The 17,190-nt window shown below is 44.3% G+C and overlaps 1 protein-coding gene across 3 annotated transcripts in view; it reads right to left on the bottom strand.

Moving 5' to 3' along the window:
- The window catches only part of LOC115148623 (glutamate receptor 4), a 200,809-nt gene extending 194,121 nt beyond the window's left edge, over positions 1 to 6,688 (bottom strand). For 2 of the 3 annotated variants that reach the window (XM_029690680.1, XM_029690679.1), the window contains exons 1-2: positions 6,365 to 6,688; positions 5,069 to 5,227 (exon numbers count right to left, since the gene is read on the bottom strand). In XM_029690680.1, the coding sequence (XP_029546540.1) occupies positions 5,069 to 5,227; positions 6,365 to 6,452 (247 nt within the window). In that variant the 5' untranslated portion in view covers positions 6,453 to 6,688. The remainder of the gene's footprint in view (positions 1 to 5,068; positions 5,228 to 6,364) is intronic. The other variant, XM_029690678.1, reaches the window with a different exon arrangement.
- Positions 6,689 to 17,190: the final 10,502 nt, after the last annotated feature.

Raw genomic sequence — 17,190 nt, 5'->3', positions numbered from 1 at the left:
TATGTAGGGAATAGTGTCGTTTAGCACGTAACCTTACGGTACTCCCCTGCAGGGCAATGTGAGAATGAACGCTGGTTGGTTGGAAAGTAATGATGTTGAACCACAGAGAGAGAGCCATGGTCCAGTCAAAGCACTACTGTTACTCTCCAGCTAGCCAGCATGTTCTGAAGGTCACAGCCCCCCTCTCTGTGTCTCCAAGCATCACTCACATACACGCAAAAAACATACACACAAAAAAAACATACACAAGCACACAAGCGTGAAGACACACGCACAAGTGCACACGCACACACACACAGCCACACGTCTCAAACACAACTCTTCATTCTCTGCTTAATTTAGCCATCGATTTTTGAATATTGCACCGAAATCCTCGAGGGCAAGAGGGATCATCAGAAGCCAAATCATCCGTCCTGGGTACCCGCCTCGGGTCAAACACAGCTGAGAGAAACACTGCTCCCCAGAGAACCAGAGAGCAACAAACCACTAACACACCACATATGAAACACGGGTATTGGGGAGAAAGCAATAAAATGATGAGATAGTGCATGCTGCTGCACAGTAGCAAAAGACAATGTAACATACTGTATAGCTTATAGTAGATAAACACCAATTATGAGACATGGATCGGATGTTGCTGCTACACACAGAGAAATAGCGAATGGATGGAACATAGCCTTTAGTTAGGAGGTAAACATCAAATGCTGGTATGAGACATGGGGGATTAACGAAATAGAGAAATGGACTCTGCAGTGTACAGCAATAGAGAATGGATGGAACAGAATAGATGAACGTCCAATATACACCATGGGTATTGGGGATAGCATGGAACACACACAGCCATAAAAAATGGAGTATAGCCCTGCCAGAGATAGCAGATGAACATCCAATATGAAACATGGGCATTGGGGATATAATTAAATCAACTAGGAACAATTATACAATGGTGAATGGTAGATTAGGGAATTGAGCATATTGGATGGAAATGAAATACAAAGTCTGCATTCCAAATAGCACCCTATTCCCTACATCTGGGTTTCCTAAACTTGGTCCTGTCCCCCCGGATGTACGTTTTGATTTCTGCCCTAGCACTAAACAGCTGATTCAAAAAACTAACTCATCGTCAAGCTTTGATTATTTGAATCAGCTGTGTAGTGCTAAGGGAAAAAACAAAACGTGCACCCAGAGGGGACCCCAGGACCGAGTTTGGTTAACCCTGCCCTACGAAGTGCACTACTTTTGACCAGGGCCCTATGAGCACTGGTAACAAAAAGTAGTGCACTATTAGAATAAGGTTCCATTTGGGATGCAGCCAAAGACTAGAGCACAGAATGTAAACCATGGGGGCTGGTAAGAATGCAGTGAATTGAAACGCCCCACTCGATGTGATATGCCATAGTATGCAATTCCATGCAACAACCCTCAACTTGATGCAAGTACAGTACGTGACACGATTCGATGTGACACCAACACTGGCTGTGATGCATCCATTTTCAATTTAAGACCAAATGGAATGGATTAATTGTTTACCAATCGTCAACCAATGCTCAATGTGACGTCACTCTACTGTGTGACACTAAATGTAAAGGCTACAGTATACTATACTATAGCTATATACAAACCCCCAACAGGAGAGGAGAGACAGACTGAGCATGTGCAGACATTGACCTTAAAGGTGTAATATACAGGAAGCGCTCTGCCATTTCCTGGTTGATAAAATTATTTTAGTTTGCCTAATTTCAGTTTGTGACAAAACAAGCACTCAGAGCGTAGAGAACAATTGTGCCAAATAAACCACTGTGAAATGTATTTTCAGCTGTTTGAAGCTGGTGTTCAAAACTGAAAGTAAAAGATGCAAAAACTAAACTAAGAACGGGAGGCATAGAAATAGCGCACATAGAACAGATCTACCGCTTCTTATACTTGTTTTCAATGAGAATAACAGACCTATAACTCACAATTCTATGTGAATTTGGTCAGGTTGCCCAAAAAGTTACATATTGTAGCTTTAACTAAGGCAGACAACGCTGCTGAGGGCGATGGGAAGGAATAAAAGCCTGCCTGTGGAGAGAATGGTGTGTGTGTGCTTACTTTGGGTTAACTTTTTTTAACTCCAAAAACAAATAGGACACATGGAAAGTGATTTCCTTAGGCATTAAACATACAAACACATGTATTTTTTTATTTTGACACGGCATCAGTGAACCTATTATCTTCTGTTCTCTATCCATTGAAGGAGGGGTGAGCAGCAATAGTCCCTCTAAACTGCTCGCGTGCACCAACACGCGCTGAAGAAATGCCATGCCGCTCAGAGACGCAAGAGATTGAACTTCACTGAGTTCGCCCTATTAGTTTGCATTATATAGATCCACGTTTTTTCTGTGATGGACTCACCATCATATCAGCCCATTTTCAATGCAATAAACCAAAACAAATCTAACTTTGCAAGATTGAGTCTTTGATTTTGTTGTAGGCAGAGCCAGAGCGCAAGTGAATAGAATTCTATTGGCGCGGGTAGCCCACGAGCGGTCTTTCAATCACTCGCGAGTGAATGCGCTTTTCAGATTAGCTCAGATCAGTGCACATTTTTTCATATTCTTCGCTAATTAGCGAGTTATTAGCCCATTTATAGATAAGTATAGGTCAGCAATGGGGAGTTACTGCTTCTAACAAGAGCACACAATGTGTAGGCTACATTTCAAGCTGTCTTTGAAAAGCTAGTCAGGTAAAAAACGTATGTCTTAATTAAAGGGGCAGTGTTGTATTTTGAGACAGGTTGGAATATGCAAATAAGCATATAGGCAGAGGGGTAGCCTACATTGTCTAATTCTCTATATGATAATAATAATACATTTTATTTTGTATTATTATATAACACAAGACAATGCAATGTACAGTCACCTATTTGGCCCACAGTGTTAAAAAATCATGAATTAATGTCATGCCCTTCATAATGTAAATACGTTTTTAAACGTCTCATGCAATAGGCCTGCATTGAACACCACATAGAGGCTACTGTAGGCAACATCAAAGAAATCAAAACCTTTTTCCATGTGAAAATATTTTGGGATTTGCTCCATTGGTTTTGTTGGTAGGCGTAAATTTTGCTCAAATTGCCACAAAAGCCTATTGGCTACTCTCAAACTGTAAGGGTACAGTCTCAGTGTTCACCGTAAATGCATGCCCAAAGTTGCACAAAATTCTCAAACTTACAAGTTTATGCTCACAAGACATAAAATTTGCTCAATGCCCCCCCCAAAAAAAGTATAGGAAACATTGGTGAGCAGTGTTTTATTACGCATACAAAGGTGTTCCTTTTAGTCTATTCAAACAAACCTAATTTCAAATGAAACAAGCACTCATTAAGATCTGGTGTGGCCAATTAGTGGTGTGGCCAATCAGGTGTGGCCAACACACCTGAACTCACTTAACAAGATAGAGAAGAGAGAGCCTTTTGTTGACGCTGAAGCTGGAATGTATGTTTTTAACATTACTAAAGATTTCTTGTGGTTTTTATGGAAAGTTTTCACATCTGTATTTGGGAAGTTTCTCCCATTCTTCTCTGCAGATCCTCTCAAGCTCTGTCAGGTGGATGGGGAGCGTCGCTGCACAGCTATTTTCAGGTCTCTCCAGAGATGTTAGATCGGATTCAAGTCCGGACTCTGGCTGGGCCACTCAAGGACATTCAGAGACTTGTCCCGAAGCCACTCTTGCGTTGTCATGTCTGTCTGCTCAGGGTCGTTCTCCTGTTGCAAGGTGAACCTTTGCCCCAGTCTGAGGTCTCTGGAGCAGGTTTTCATCAAGGATCTCACTGTACTTTGCTATGTTCATCTTTCCCTCAATCCTGACTAGTCTCCCAGTTCCTGCCACTGAAAAACATCCCCACAGCATGATGCTGCCACCCCCATGCTTCGCCGTAGGGATAGTGCCAGGTTTCCACAGACATGACGCTTGATATTCAGTCCAAAGAGTTCAATCTTGTTGAACCAGATAATCTTGTTTCTCATGGTTTGAGAGTCCTTTAGGTGCCTTTTGGCAAACTCCAAGGGGCTGTCATGTGCCTTTTAATGAGGAGTGGCTTCATTCTGGCCACTTTACCATAAAGGTCTGATTGGTGGAGTGCTGCAGAGATGGTTGTCCTTCTGGAAGGTTATTCCATCTCCACAGAGGAACTCTAGAGCTCTGTCAGAGTGACCATCGAGTTCTCGTCACCTCCCTGACCAAGACCCTTATCCCCCGATTGCTCAGTTTTGCCAGGCGGCCAGCTCTAGGAAGAGTCTTGGTGGTTCCAAACTTATTCCACTTAAGAATTATGGAGGCCACTGTGTTCTTGGGGACCTTCAATGCTGCAGAAATGTTTTGGTACCCTTGCCCAGATCTGTGCCTGGACAAATTCCTGTCTCGGAGCGCTACGGACAATTCCTTTGACCTCATGGCTTGTTTTTTTGCTCTGACATGCACTGTCATCTGTGGGACCTTATATAGACAGGTGTGTGCCTTTCCAAATCATGAATACTTATTAATACTTATTGTAAAGGTATTTCTGTTTTTTATTTGTAATAAATGTGCAACATTTTCTAAAAAGGAAAGTGGTCTGAATACTTTACGAATGCACTGTAAGTGTGTGTGTGTGTTTGTTTCTGTGTGTGTGTGTGTCTTTGTGTGTGTGTATATTTGTTTGTGTAGCTATCCATGCATGCATGTGCACATGTTTGTGACAGAGAAAGAGAGAAGGCACACACACACACACCATCTTCTCACACTCTCCCCATAGCTTACAGTGCCATACCACTATAGTCTCACAATGGTCGAGGGCAACCTGTTTCATGCTTTTACTCTCTGCAATCACAGTCCAACAATGGAAACAACTGTCTTATGCCAACACTCTGGCATCCCAACCTGGGTTTGACTTGACTGGTCAAATGAGAATGATAGCCAATAAAACATTACATCGGGCCTTATCTGACCCATATGCCACCAGTTTGAGACCCCTGAGGTAAAGCCAATTCCATTGAGCGTGGAAACAACCTTGATTTAACCAGTGTGTGCCTAGTGGGTTTGTACTCACAGGCATTGGTGACAGCAAAGCTGTTGGCCGTCTCGATGTTGTCCACATGAGGCACCAGGTTGAAGGGGGCCTCGGACGCGTTGGGGCTGGTATTGTGCAGGAAGATGGCCAGGCGAAACGCTGTGTATTCCTGATCCGTGTTTCTGATGAACAGGCCGCCTAGAGAGAGAGAGAGAGAGAGAGAGAGAGAGAGAGAGAGAGAGAGAGAGAGAGAGAGAGAGAGAGAGAGAGAGAGAGAGAGAACTGGGCAATTGGGTCTCTGACACTGCGCATGTAGAAAATGCTTTTGATGGAAAAACAAGAGACACAGCCAATGACCTTAACACATTTTCCCTCCCAAAGGACCCTGCCTGGAAATCTTAAAATGCCCACCATCCTGAATAGAAATGTGAGCCATTGGAAAATCCCGTTAAGTTCAACATTACTAGTCGACAGAGAGAGAGATCATTCGACCCCCGTTGGCATTTATTTGCGGTCAACTTGATTCGTTCGTACCGCCTATAAATCATCCTCTTCGGTCAGTTTAGCAATTAAATGAAGGTGGTGTATTTATGGTTTCTTTTCGTCCACGTTCAACACCGTAAGTTAAAGGCTAAAGGCAGGGGGCACTTGGCAGTAGCAGAGATCCAGAGATCTCACCATGGCGCGGCTTTTAGGCTGCAGACAGTCAGTGCTTTAGCTGGGTTTGGATAGAGATAGGCTCTAGCTTGAATAGCCGCACTTCTCTCGTCTCTCGGTGGCAAAAAAAAAGCAACCAGCCAGCCAAGTATGAAACGGTATGACTATGACAAACGGGTTTATGCAAAAGGGGAACGGAGTCTTCTGAATGTAACAGGGGCGAGTGTGCACTCTGCAGCAGGGCTACACATACTTTGAGAGAATTCCCGCTGCTGATCCATTCGCTCCAACCAAGCGAAGTATCCAGTCTCTGCAAAGAGCACTGGGCTGGGCTACTGCTGCAGTGGCGCTTTGAAAGAACACCGGCTGCTGAGGAACGCACTCTAACAGTTATGAATGACTATAAATACCTATTTTCCTTGTGCGCATTAGAAAAAAACATCGAATCATCTAGGAACACATACACATAGTCATGTAGGAATAGGTTTGTGTCGGCGCTTTTAAACGATCAGTCAATTCTACTTTTCAATGTCACAATGTTATGTGACCATGAATGACGAACATGCATTTCTTAACACTGTCACACACACTATAATGAAAGCAAGATCTTATTCACGCTTCATAACCCAGTGGCTCTTTCCATGCCCTTTTGATTGGCAAGCACTACTGTACACTTACCGATCTGAACACTGCTCGGGAAAGCACCCATTGTGAGTCCCCAAAAGCCAGAAAATATCAATAAAAACTGGTCACAAGAAATCCACATTTTGTTTTGGTTAAAAACTGATAAGAGACATCGAGGAGGATGACAGTCGGGGGGAAAACAAGACTAAAAGAAAAAGAGAGGCTCCGTTCATTAGCAATCCATTCTGGGTTGAATTTCCCCCGCAGTGCCCGCGGACGCTGGTACGGCTGTCCGGTGGTAGAGACGTTGTACACACAAGATGGGGGGAGCTCGCCAGTGGTGGGCTGCCTGCATGGAGAGAGAGCGGAATCACACATGCGCTTTCTCTCGACCCTGTCTTCCTCTCTGCTCTCGTTCTCTTGCACTGAACAGTGCGCACCCCTCCCGCACATATTCCCTCAACGCCGCCCTGTTACTCGTTGAGTAGAAGTGTCCTATTCACCTAGTTTTGGTATAAGGGCCATTGAATTTCAGCACACGAACATGATTAGACTCTGACACTGTAATATCGTTATATGAGTGCCATCGATCCGTACCTGGCGGGTTATCTGATGGTATTATTGGCACAGTTGCGGTGCCGTGACGCACTGTCGGTTATATCGTAGCTCTTGCAGCGCAAAGAAGAGAAGCACGGGTGCGAGGCACTGCGAGCTAGGGGCCCATGTGGGATTTGCAACGAATATATAGCTATGCGCCAGTGAGTGAATCTGTAAAATATTGTAAGATATTCTATGATGTCATTGTACATAAAGTAACTGTGGCAATTCAGTGACCTCAAGGCGACGCTATAAATATGTGAGAAATATGAGCGCCACTGTTGTCATTCAGCTCACGCTTTGCTGATTTGAGATTTGTATTCGTTGGACTCCACAAAGGAATAGGCCAACTCACACAATGCAAACCTCGCTTCGGTATTCACTAGCCATGCCTTTTATTTTGCTTTCTCCGTGGTCACATCACAAGATGAATGGCTGATACTCAGAGGGACTACAACGACCTGCACACAGAAGACACACGCAGGCAGCCACGCATCATTACGAAAGAATCTTAATAGTAAGAGGCAAACTGTAAAATAGATTTAGCTTTTGTCAATATGCTAATGACAAACAACGTTGGTCACTTTCGCTCGTGCTCCAATGGATTGAGTTAGGCTTTATGTATGCAGATTGCACACTCCTAATTACCGTGATCGAGCTGCCCTTGCTACAAGGAATTATAGGGATATTAGATAGGAGACAGACCAGAATGTGATAATGCAGCAGCGTATACGTCAGCAACACTATCTGCCCTTTAAAGTGAAATATTTCGACGTTTTCGATCCCTGTAAACAGTGAGAGGTTACCTAGGTAGGCGCACTGTGCTGTGGGTTAGGCCGCTGTCCTGGGTGCTTACTCTAAACTGTAAGTCCGTGGGTCCTGAAACTAGTATATACAGTATAAAGCGAATTGACTTGCTAATACTGTATGTGGCGCGCTGTGGTTTAAGCCGCTGTCCATTCGCAGAATTAAACTTCTGTCGCCAGGTACTGAAAATATATATAGATGGGTTGGTTGTTTAGCAACAAAGCCGAAAAGTGCGCAACTATGGAGCAAAACAGACGGCGTTGGCTTAGATTGTTAATAACTTGTAAGCTATATTTTGTCTCCAATGTTTATTTAAAAAAAATGCACAACGAGCACTTGTTTCTCAAATACATCTTTACAGTTGTTGGTTAGCTAGCTAGCACAATTTAGCCATATTAGCATTGACATGAAATAATTCAAAACAACTCAAAACAAGACATTGTATCAAGAACAAGATGAAACGAGCCACAAGATTAATTCCCCACATGGCAGTTTCTTGTCATTCTTGCTAGCAATCTGGCCATCCAGAATCACAACACGCTGACTTCTGCCCCATGAAAGCCAGCACATCGTTTTCGTGACCTTGTCAGCTAACCCATCTATAGCACTTGTCAGCTAACCCATCTATACCCGTTGATTAAACCGACTTTTACTATACTACTGTAGCCTAAATACAAAACCAGCCTCTGTCGCTGTCCATGGTGCTGAAATGAAACTAAACTGTCAGCCCGTGGTCCTGAAACTATAGCACACTGATAAACTGAACTTTACCAGCTACTACTGTAGATCTACTAGTAAGGGCGAATCAGTATGAATACTCAACTATGTAAGCAATTTATGAACATATGGTGGTATTGGATGTTAATCAATCAACAAATAACTTGCATTGCTTGGGCGAAGGTTCACCTTCCAACAGGACAACGACCCTAAGCACACAGCCAAGCCAACGCAGGACTGGCTTCGATGACAAGTCTTTGAATGTCCTTGAGTGGCCCAGCCAGATCCCGGACTTGAACCCCATCGAACATCTCTGGAGAGACCTGAAAATAGCTGTGCAGGTACTCTCCTCATCCAACCTAACAGAGCTTGAGAGTATCTGCAGAGAAGAATGGGAGAAACTCCCCAAATACAGGTGTGCCAAGCTTGTAGCATCATACCCAAGAAGACTCAAGACTGTAATCGCTGCCAAAGGTGCTTTAACAAAGTACAGAGTAAAGGGTCTGAATACTTATGTGATATGTGATATTTCAGGTTTTCTAAAAACCTGTTTTTGCTTAGTCATTATGGGGTTGTAAGGTTCTGCTTTTCTTTTCTTCTTACCTTATGTTCTTTTTCTTTGTGTTCTTGTCTTTTTCTTTGTGTTCTTGTCTTTTTCTTTGTGTTCTTGTCTTTCATTTTTGTTCATTGATTTCACCTGTGTTCGTTTCTCATCTGGTCTCATCAGCTCCCTATTTAGTTCAGTTCTTTCTGTTTGTATGGTATTATTTGCTTTTGACTGCCTACCTGTGTTTGACCATTGCCTGCGACCACGATTCCTGCCTTCTGCGAAGGCATAATAAACAACGTCACGGTCGTCGTCGGTTAAGGAGGACCAAAACGCAGCAGGTATGTGTATGCTCATCTTGATGATTATTTATTTTTCAAAATGAATACAAAAATAACAAAACACGAGAACTAACGAAAGAACAACAAACAGTCTGGCAAAGCCTAAGGCTCAACACAGAACAATCACCCACCAATAACACACACAAACACACCCTAATATATGGGACTCTCAATCAAAGGCAGATAGACAACACCTGCCTTCAACTGAGAGTCCCAACCCCAATTAACCAAACATAGAAACACACACACTAGACTAACCATAGAATACATAAACATAGACCATCAACCAAAAACCCGGAAATACTAAATCAAACACCCTTTAAACAAACACACCACCCTGAACCACATAAAACAAATACCCTCTGCCACGTCCTGACCAAACTACAATACTAATTAACCCTTATACTGGCCAGGACGTGACAGTACCCCCCCCCTTAAAGGTGCTAACCCCGGAAGCACCTTTAAAACAAAAAACAAAACAAAAACAACAACCCCAAACAACAAAACAAAAATTCCCCTCTACTAAAGGGAGGGAAGGGAGGGTGGCTGCCGTCAACGACGGCACTGTGCTACACCCCCCCTCCCCAACCCACCTATATCAGGAGGTGGCTCCGGTTCTGGCCGTTCCGGGCAGTCGGGCCACTCTGGCAGTTCGGGGCAGTCTGACCAGTCTGGCCGCTCGGGGCAGTCTGGGCAGTCTGGCAGCTCGGGGCAGTCTGGCAGCTCGGGGCAGTCTGGGCAGTCTGGCAACTCGGGACAGTCTGGGCAGTCTGGCAACTCGGGACAGTCTGGGCAGTCTGGCCACTCGGGACAGTCTGGGCAGTCTGGCCGCTCGGGACAGTCTGGGCAGTCTGGCCACTCGGGACAGTCTGGGCAGTCTGGCAACTCGGGACAGTCTGGGCAGTCTGGCAACTCGGGACAGTCTGGGCAGTCTGGCAACTCTGACGACTGTTGACTGGCGGTGCTGGGTTTACGCACTTGAAGGCTAGTGCGGGGAGCGGGAACAGGACGAGTCGGACTGGGTTGACGCACTTCCGGGTCCGCACGAGAGACAGGAGCTGGAAACCCAGGGCTATGGAGGCGCACAGCCGGTCTAGATCTTACCTCCTGCACAACCCGCCTTGGCTGGATGGAACTAGTAGCCCTGTACGAGCGGGGTGCTCGTACAGGGCAGACTGGGCTGTGCAGGGGCCTGATGGTAGCCGTGCGTAGAGCGGGAGTTGGGTAGCCTGGTCCTCGGAGGCGTACCGGCGACCAGATGCGCTGCGCAGGCATCCTCCTACCAGGCTGGATGCCCGCTCTAGCACGGCACCTGCGAGGGGCTGGAATAACTCGCACCGGACTGTGCGTGCGTATGGGTGAGATAGTGCGCTTCTCAGCGAAACATAGCGCTCTCCACCCCATACGCTCCTCCATATAACCACGGGTAGCTGGCTTCCGGCTCTTCCTTCGCCTAGCCAAACTACCCGTGTGCCCCCCCAAAAAAAAATCTTGGGGGTGCCTCTCGTGCTTCTCCCTCAGCACGTCCATGGCCTCGTACCTCCGCCTCTCTGCCTTGGCTGCCTCAATTTCCCACTGCGGGCGGCGATACTCCCCAGCCTGGTGCCAAGGTCCGGCCCCGTCCAGAACTTCCTCCCAAGTCCACTTCTCCCGCCAGTCCAACTCGAAGTCCCTCTGCTCCTTCCTCTGCTGCTTGGTCCAATTTTGGTGGGTGATTCTGTCACGGTCGTCGTCGGTTAAGGAGGACCAAAAGGCAGCAGGTATGTGTATGCTCATCTTGATGATTATTTATTTTTCAAAATGAATACAAAAATAACAAAACACGAGAACTAACGAACGAACAACAAACAGTCTGGCAAAGCCTAAGGCTCAACACAGAACAATCACCCACCAATAACACACACAAACACACCCTAATATATGGGACTCTCAATCAAAGGCAGATAGACAACACCTGCCTTCAACTGAGAGTCCCAACCCCAATTAACCAAACATAGAAACACACACACTAGACTAACCATAGAATACATAAACATAGACCATCAACCAAAAACCCGGAAATACTAAATCAAACACCCTTTAAACAAACACACCACCCTGAACCACATAAAACAAATACCCTCTGCCACGTCCTGACCAAACTACAATACTAATTAACCCTTATACTGGCCAGGACGTGACACTACACCTTTTTCTTCCTGAGTATTCATTACAGGGGTATTGTGTGTAGATTGATGAGGGCAAAAAAAACAATTTAATATTTAAGCTGTAATGTAACAAAATGTAGAAAAATTTAAGGAGTCTGAATACTTTCCGAATGCACTGTAGTTATAACATTCTAAAAACACAGTTCCTCTGGAACCATAACAGTGACATTCCTCCCAAATAAATATTCCCACAATATTTTCCATCTGGGCGAGACACATGTAATATACTGAACAAAAATATAAACGCAACATGTAAAGTGTTGGTCCCATGTTTCATGAGCTGAAATAAAATACATTTTCCATATGCACAAAAAGTACATTTTTCTCAAATTTGGTGCACAGATTTGTTTACATCCCTGTTAGTGAGCATTTTTCGTCTGCCATGATAATCCATCCACCTGACAGATGTGGCATATCAAAAGTCTTGTGCTGGGAACAATAAAAGGCCACTCTAAAATGTGCAGTTTCGTCACACAACACAATGCCACAGATGTCTCAAGTTTTGAGGGAGCTTGTACTTGGCATGCTGACTGCAGGAATGTCCACCAGAGCTGTTGCCAGATAATTTAATGTTAATTTCTCTACCATAAGCCACCTCCAACGTTGTTTTAGAGAATTTGTCAGTACGTCCTACCGGCCTTACAACCGCAGACCACATGTAAGCATGCTAGCCCAGGATCTCCACATCCAGGTTCTTCACCTGCGGGATCGTCTGAGACCAGCCAAACCGAGTGGCTGTGGGTTTACGAAACTGAACAATTTCTACACATACTGTCAAAAACCGTCTCAGGGAAGCTTATTTTTGTGTGCTCATCATCCTCAAAAGGATCTCGTAACTGACTTCAGTGGGCAAATGCTCACCTTCTATGGCCACTGACAAGTGTGCTCTTCACGGATGAATCCTGGTTTCAACTGTACCGGGCACATGGCGTCGTGTGGGTGAGCGGTTTGCTGATGTCAATGTTGTGAACAGAGTGCCCCATGGTGGTGGTGGGGTTATGGTATGGGCAGGCATGAGCTACGGACAACAAACGCAATTGAATTTTATCGATGGCAATTTTTTGCACAGAGATACCTTGACGAGATCCTGAGACCCATTGTCTTGCCATTCATCCGCCGCCATCACCTCATGTTTCAGCATGATAATGCACGTCCCCATGTCACAAGGATCTGTACATAATTCCTGGAAGCTGAACATGTCCCAGTTATTCCATGGCCTTCATACTCACCAGACATGTCACCCATTGAGCATGTTTGGGATGCTCTGGGTCGAAGTGTACAGCAGCCTGTTCCAGTTTCCACCAATATACAGCAACTTCGCACAGACATGGAAGTGGAGTGGGACAACATTCCACAGGCTACAATCAACAGCCTGATCAACTCTATGCGAAGGAGATGTGTCACTGTGCATGAGACAAATGGTGATCACACCAGATACTGACTGGTTTTCTGAATCACGCCCCTACCTTTTTTTTAAGGTATCTCTGACCAACAGATGCATATCTTTATTCCCAGTCATGTGAAATCCATAAATTAGGGCCTAATGAATTAATTTAAATTGACTGATTTCCTTAAATGAACTGTAACTCACAAAAATCTTTGAAATTGTTGCATGTTGCATTATATATTTTTGTGTGTATATCTATGTGGTATATACGGCCCTAGAAGTTACTGAGAGTCCCAAAAGACAAAGCCATATAGATTAGACGTCAAGGTGCTATATCCCAGACTCCAGATGGGTTAATAAGTGCGGAGCAGTCTTCTGAGCTGTCACCTCTTTAAATTCAAACAGCATATTTCCTCCTTCGGAATGATTTCTGCAGGTCTTTTGTTTCTGTCTCTTGACAACAAAACATATCTCTCATGGCTGACACATTATGTGACATTTCATTATAGTCAAGTGGTTAGGTGACGTCTCAAATGGCAGCCTATTCCCTATGTAGTGCACTACTTTTGACCAGAGCCTATGGAAGCAGTGCACTATATAGGGAATAGGGTGCCGTTTTGGATACGGACTTAGAGAAGGAAAGACTTGTCTGTCGTAACCCAGTCATCGATTCAGACAAAGTCTGTGTCCCAAATGGCATCCTACTCCCTATAAAGTGACTATTTTTGAGCAGGGCCCCATAGGCTCTGGTCAAAAGTAGTGCACTATGTAGGGGCAAGGGTGCCATTTTGGATGTAGACAAAAGCCTATTAGAGTGAAAGCCAGCTACGCTGTTTGTGTCATTCAGCAAATACTGTCTGTTTCTCTTTACTGGCAGTCAGCTTGTAAGGGATTGAATGTGCCAAGGTTTTGCGAATGAGAGTTTTATTTTATTTTTTTATTTCACCTTTTTTTAACCAGGTAGCCTAGTTGAGAACAAGTTCTCATTTACAACTGCGACCTGGCCAAGATAAAGCAAAGCAGTTTGACACATACAACAACACAGAGTTACACATGGAATAAACAAACATACAGTCAATAATACAGTAGAAAAAAAAGTTTATATACAGTGTGTGCAAATGAGGAAAGATAAGGGAGGTAAGGCAATAAATAGGCCATAGTGGCGAGGTAATTACGACATAGCAATTAAACACTGGAGTCATAGATGTGCAGAAGATGAATGTGCAAGTAGAGATACTGGGGTGCAAAAGAGCAAAATAAATAAATAAATACCGTATGGGGATGAGGTAGTTGGATGGGCTATTTACAGATGGGCTATGTACAGGTGCAATGATCTGTGAGCTGCTCTGACAGCTGGTGCTTGAAGTTAGTGAGGGAGATAAGATTCTCCAGCTTCAGAGATTTTTGCAATTCGTTCCAATCAGTGGCAGCAGAGAACTGGAAGGAAAGGCAGCCAAAGGAGTAATTGGCTTTGGGGGTGACCAGTGAAATATACCTGCTGGAGCGAGTGCTGCGGGTGGGTGCTGCTATGGTGACCAGTGAACTGAGACAAGGCGGGGCTTTACCTGAAGCCAGCGGGTTTGGCGACGAGTATGAAGTGAGGGCCAGCCAAAGAGAGCGTACAGGTCGCAGTGGTGGGTAGTATATGGGGCTTTGGTGACAAAACAGATGGCACTGTGATAGACTACATCCAATTTGTTGAGTAGAGTGTTGGAGGCGATTTTGTAAATGACATCGCCAAAGTCGAGGATCGGTAGGATAGTCAGTTTTACGAGGGTATGTTTGGCAGCATGAGTGAAGGATGCTTTGTTGCGAAATAGGAAGCCGATTCTAGCTTTAATTTTGGATTGGAGATGCTGAATGTGAGTCTGGAAGGAGAGTTTACAGTCTAACCAGACACGTAGGTATTTGTAGTTTTCCACATATTCTAGGTCAGAACCGTCCAGAGTAGTGATGCTGGACGGGCGAGCAGCGATCGGTTGAAGAGCATGCATTTAGTTTTACTTGCATTTAAGAGCAGTTGGAGGCCACGGAAGGAGAGTTGTATGGCATTGAAGCTCGTCTGGAGGTTAGTTAGTAGGTTAGTCTGTCCAAAGAAGGGCCAGAAGTATACAGAATGAAGTGTGTGTACAGTCATGGTCAAAAGTTTTGAATGACACAAATATTAATTTCCACAAAGTTTGCTGCTTCAATGTCTTTAGATATTTTTGTCAGATGTTACTATGGAATACTGAAGTATAATTTCAAGCATTTCATAAGTGTCAAAGGCTTTTATTGACATGAAGTTGATGCAAAGTCAATATTTGCAGTGTTGACTCTTCTTCAAGACCTCTGCAATCCGCCCTGGCATGCTGTCACATCCTGACTGATGGCAGCCCATTCCTGCATAATCAATGCTTGGAGTTTGTCAGATTTTTTTTGTTTTTGTCCACACCGTGTGTGTGTGTCAGTGTGTGTGTGTCAGTGCAAAGTGGATGTCTGCCATCATTGCAGAGATAGACAGATGGGCAGTCAGCAGTAGGTTTTCCTAATGCGCATCAGGGGTGACTGTGAATGTGGTCAACTGCTGTTGGAGCATTCCACATGTTGTTTGTGTGCATGAGCTGGAGAGAAAGAGAGAGAGAAAGAGAGAGAGAGCGATATGGTTTACTTTACACAGACTTACCTAGCCTCATTCAATACAATATAATTTGATTAAAATAATTTGAAATGCAATTTACAACTTACTATTGGGTAATATGCTTGTAATATCCCATAACAAATTACCATTGATCGAAAGTGGAGTTCCTTTAAGGACAGCAATTGGAAAGGGACTGCAAATAGCAATGCAGTACAACGACTTTGGTAAATCTGATTAGATTCTGAAAATAAGTTTATTGGAGATAAACGTATAAATAAAATTGGACTGAACCCTGAATTAAAGGGACAATCTCGGTTTGGTACATCCATTTTTGGACAATAAAATTGATGAAATATAGCCATTGATTCTTGAAAAATATGATTTCTAAATGCCTCATGAGCTTATTTCAACTGTCACTCTTATCACAACCCGCTGTTTAACAAAAAAGTGGTGGAGTGTCGGTTTGTTGTTGTTGAATCCCAGATTGCCCCTTTAAAAAATCTGATTGTTGGTTAGGTACCAGCCATTTTGTAAGTGACTGTATGTTTTTAGGGTGACCTTGAATTGAAGTGATTAGAAAAACAGGTGGTATGGATTTACGGTAGCATTACGTTTTATGCATAACCCCCTATGTCATATATTGTACATCAGGGATTCTTAAAATTTTGGGACCGGGACCACTTTCGCGATAGCAAATTCATCAGGGACCCCCTCATAATCAGAACACCACTCAAGTGAGATAAAAAATAGCATACAAGTAGTTTTACTATGACTTCGACAGTGCATGGCCGGACGAACCAAGTCTCGGACATAGGTCTTGGGCCATGGGAAGGAACATTTTAAAGGTCCGCCTCTCGGCATCGGAGAGAACATTTTCATCATGGAGTATAGAGATTTTTTTGTTGTTGCCGCTTTAAAGCTAGTATCCTGCAATTCTACAATTTTTTTTTTTATACATCATCTGTTGCTCACACGTTCACTCTCTTCTCAGAGACATGCACGCACACACACACACACGCAGGCAGGCAGACAGACACTTGCATGCATGCACGCAGGCACATGCACGCAGGCACATGCACGCACACACACACACACACACACACACACACACACACACACACACACACACACACACACACACACACACACACACACACACACACACACACTCAAACACACACACACACACACACACACACACACACACACACACACACACACACACACACACACACACACACACACACACACACACACACAAACACACACACAGGGTCTCACAGCATTGGGTCTTGTCCTTCTCACCCTACGGTGACCTTTCCTCCCTGATGACACCTGGGAGTCATAGTCAGTAGCACCAGAGAGAGAACACGACAGCTGAAATATGACGTGGGGTTGTGTCCCATATGGCACCCTATTCCTTATGTAGTGCACTACTTTTGACCAGGGTCGATAGGGTTCTGGTCAAAAGTAGTACACCATATAGGGATTAGGGTGCCATTTGGGATGCACTCATGATCACAACGCTGCCTGACTCACCTCACCACTATGCTACTCCTAACAATGGTGTGACTCATAAAAAACATTTCCCATGTATCCCTAAAATCGGGAAAGACAAGGAGATTCTTAGCTGGCAACATTTTCTCAGCATCTCCAA

Source organism: Salmo trutta, chromosome 15 (assembly GCF_901001165.1).
Source record: "Salmo trutta chromosome 15, fSalTru1.1, whole genome shotgun sequence".
In the NCBI taxonomy this organism is placed as follows: domain Eukaryota; kingdom Metazoa; phylum Chordata; class Actinopteri; order Salmoniformes; family Salmonidae; genus Salmo; species Salmo trutta.
The sequence above is the reverse complement of the archived record's forward strand: the minus strand, read 5'-3'. Positions and strand labels throughout refer to the sequence as shown.